The 2,682-nt window shown below is 37.0% G+C and overlaps 1 protein-coding gene across 1 annotated transcript; it reads right to left on the minus strand.

Annotated features, from left to right (window-relative positions):
• Positions 1–1,467: 1,467 nt before the first annotated feature.
• Positions 1,468–2,053, minus strand: LOC131858130 (uncharacterized). Its single transcript, XM_059211147.1, has 2 exons — positions 1,916–2,053; positions 1,468–1,824 (listed from the first exon to the last, which is right to left on the minus strand). The coding sequence occupies exons 1-2, from the start codon at positions 2,051–2,053 to the stop codon at positions 1,468–1,470; spliced, it is 495 nt and encodes a 164-aa protein (XP_059067130.1).
• Between the last annotated feature and the right edge of the window lie 629 nt (positions 2,054–2,682).

The following is a 2,682-nucleotide window of genomic DNA, read 5'->3' on the forward strand; positions in this document are numbered from 1 at the left end:
CCCTAGCCACAATCTCACCCAATTGAAGATTTAAAGATTTAAGCCTATCAGAAGAAAAAGAGGACATACCCAAACTTATGATACTCTTATTTAGCTACTCAATTTCTTCCCGAATCCTTGTCTTTTCACCAAAAATATTCTTAAAGTCTGCAACATTCCAACTTTTAATCTTATGTTTTAAGGAAGCTAGTTTCTTAACAATCTAGTACATCCTAGAGCCAGGAATATGCGGAGTAGAAAGCCACCATTATTTTAACAAAGGAAAAAAAGATTGGTCCGTAAGCCACATTGGTTCAAACTTGAAAGGTAGTTTCCTAGGAGCCCTATCCTCAAGAAGAGAAAACAAACTAGGGAAATGATCCTACCCAGTGAAGGGGAGAACTAAGGAAACAAAATCCTGACTTGAGTTAAACCAATTTTCAGAAACCAAAAACCGGTCCAAGCTTTCAGTGATTTGACAGGAATCTCTCCGCATGTTAGTCCATGTGAATGGACCATTAAGAGGTTTACAATCAACCCAATTCAAGGAATTGATAAAGTGAAAAAAATATGAGATAATATGCTTATTAGGGATGAGTGCCCTAGCCTTCTCATCTAAACTAGCAATAGCATTAAAATCACCCCCAAAAATAGATAAGGCATCTTGCAAAGGAAACACAACTGAAGCTAAAATCTCCCAAAGTTTCCTTTTTTCCAACACCGCAGTCGGGCCATAAACATTAAAAAGCAAAAAATTAGAATTTGATATTCTACTCTTAATGATTCCAAGTATCCAGTTAGATGAGGAAGCAATCAAAGAGAATTCTACACAAGCATCTTTCCAAAGGAAAGCAAGACCACCTGAAGCACCTAAAAATGAAGATGCCCAAAATTTCCAAGATTTCCAAGAATAAAATAACATATTTATAGATGATAAACTTAGATGAGTTTCTTGCACCATCACAATATCACACTTCATTAAGTTCAACTGAGACTTAATCAAGCATCGTTTGTTAGGGGCATTTAAGCCCCTAACACTCCAAGATATAATCTTCATTGACCCAGAGGGGAGGCATCACTCCCCTGAAAACACACAAAGAAACTTGAGAGTCCTTTCCCACCAAAAAGGCCTTATGAAGACTTTTCTTAAAGGCCAAATCTCTTGTAACCGATAGGCTAAAAGGTTTTCTTGTTCGTTTCATTTTGGAAGACTCCAAAGAAGAAAGAAGGGTTGATTGAATGCCCACATCAATTTCCAGCCGAGTCTTGACATGCTTAGGCTTCCGACCTCTCTTACTAGGAATAGACGAAGGTGAAGTAGGAGAGAGGGGGCACTGAATCAAAGGAAACCCATTGAAAGCTAAAGGTGCAGAATCCATAGGTGCCTTAGCTTGACCTTGATTCAATTCGCCAATGGAATCCGAAGGTGCCCCAAGAACCAATGACACTAGAGCCCTCTCCAGATAGAGAAGATCAAAAGGATAAAAGCTAGCCATTATTAGACGTTGTGGATGTAACAAATTCGTTGCTCTCAAAATCTGCTCTTCCATTTACCGGACGAAGTAAGTGAGTTCTACAGATGGGACAATTATCACGCCTTACCAGCCATTGAAGAAGGCAACGAGTATGGAATATGTGGGATTCATGACAAGGCATCTGTCGAGCATCATCCCTGAGATGAAAAGGCTCGGTGCAAATCGAATACTGACATTCTGCATTAACATGATTGGCTGCAATTATTATTTGAGTTAGCCTCCCCACAACCTCTCTGTGAGATTGCAGTTCAGCTTCGGAGAACTGACGAGATTGTACAAACATGCTCTCAATCATCAAAGCTGTTGTAAACTATTTTAATGGGCTCACGGAAAGAATCCCTGTCAGGTAAGCTATTAAACTGATTTTCTATTTCATAAAATTCTTACAGAAAATCAATTACGGTGATGTCATTAAGGTTCTGAATGTGATCGTGAGGAATGTTGCCATCAGCATCGATGGAGGATAAGAAAGCTCGCTCCCTCAAAATAATGTTGCGAATAACATGGCTAATATTCCTTAGTCGTTGGAGAAGAACCATGCTATCTACTTGTGTGTTGTTGATACTCATATTTTATTACTGTTAGAATGACTTTGCTTGCACTCAATTCAGATGATACTTAAACGTTGTTGTTGTACTCGTGTTTCCCATTTTCAACTTTATTTATGGTTTTTTAACTTGTGAACACTCACATTTGTACAATCTTTTTTAATATTTACAATTGGCATTCATAAATGTCTGTTATAGTTTTGATAGTTGTCTCATTCATGAAAAAAAACTCCACTCTGGGTTCATTGCATTTTCATTTGGCAGGGGTGGAAGATTTAAGGAGGTAGAACATTTTATTTATAGAAAGTTTCAGAAGAAGATTGCATTTGTAATTTGGTATATATTGTTACCTTTCTGATTTTTCTTCACCTATGTATGCAAATTGGTCAAGAATTAATGGATTCAGTTGCAGAAAGCAACCATTGTTTCTCAATTTTTGCTAGTAAAAGTTTTTCAAATTTTTTGTTTTTTCCTATTTTTGGTTGTAAAAAATTTCAAAGTTTTTGTTAAAATCCCCACTTTTACTAAAACCATCTTAGCTATTCAAATTTCATTCACCACAACAAAACCTATGTTTTATTCCCCCAAAAAAAACCTTTGGTAACTACCCAGTTCTGTTG

This window comes from Cryptomeria japonica, chromosome 1 (assembly GCF_030272615.1).
Source record: "Cryptomeria japonica chromosome 1, Sugi_1.0, whole genome shotgun sequence".
Taxonomy (NCBI): Eukaryota; Viridiplantae; Streptophyta; class Pinopsida; order Cupressales; family Cupressaceae; genus Cryptomeria; species Cryptomeria japonica.

Excerpts from the sequence above, each read along its gene's own strand:
- LOC131858130 (XM_059211147.1), bottom strand. The coding sequence starts at position 2,053 with ATGGTTCTTCTCCAACGACTAAGGAATATTAGCCATGTTATTCGCAAC. Across the intron at positions 1,825-1,915 it reads AGAACCTTAATGACATCACC|TTTACAACAGCTTTGATGAT; the intron begins GTAATTGATTTT and ends CCATTAAAATAG.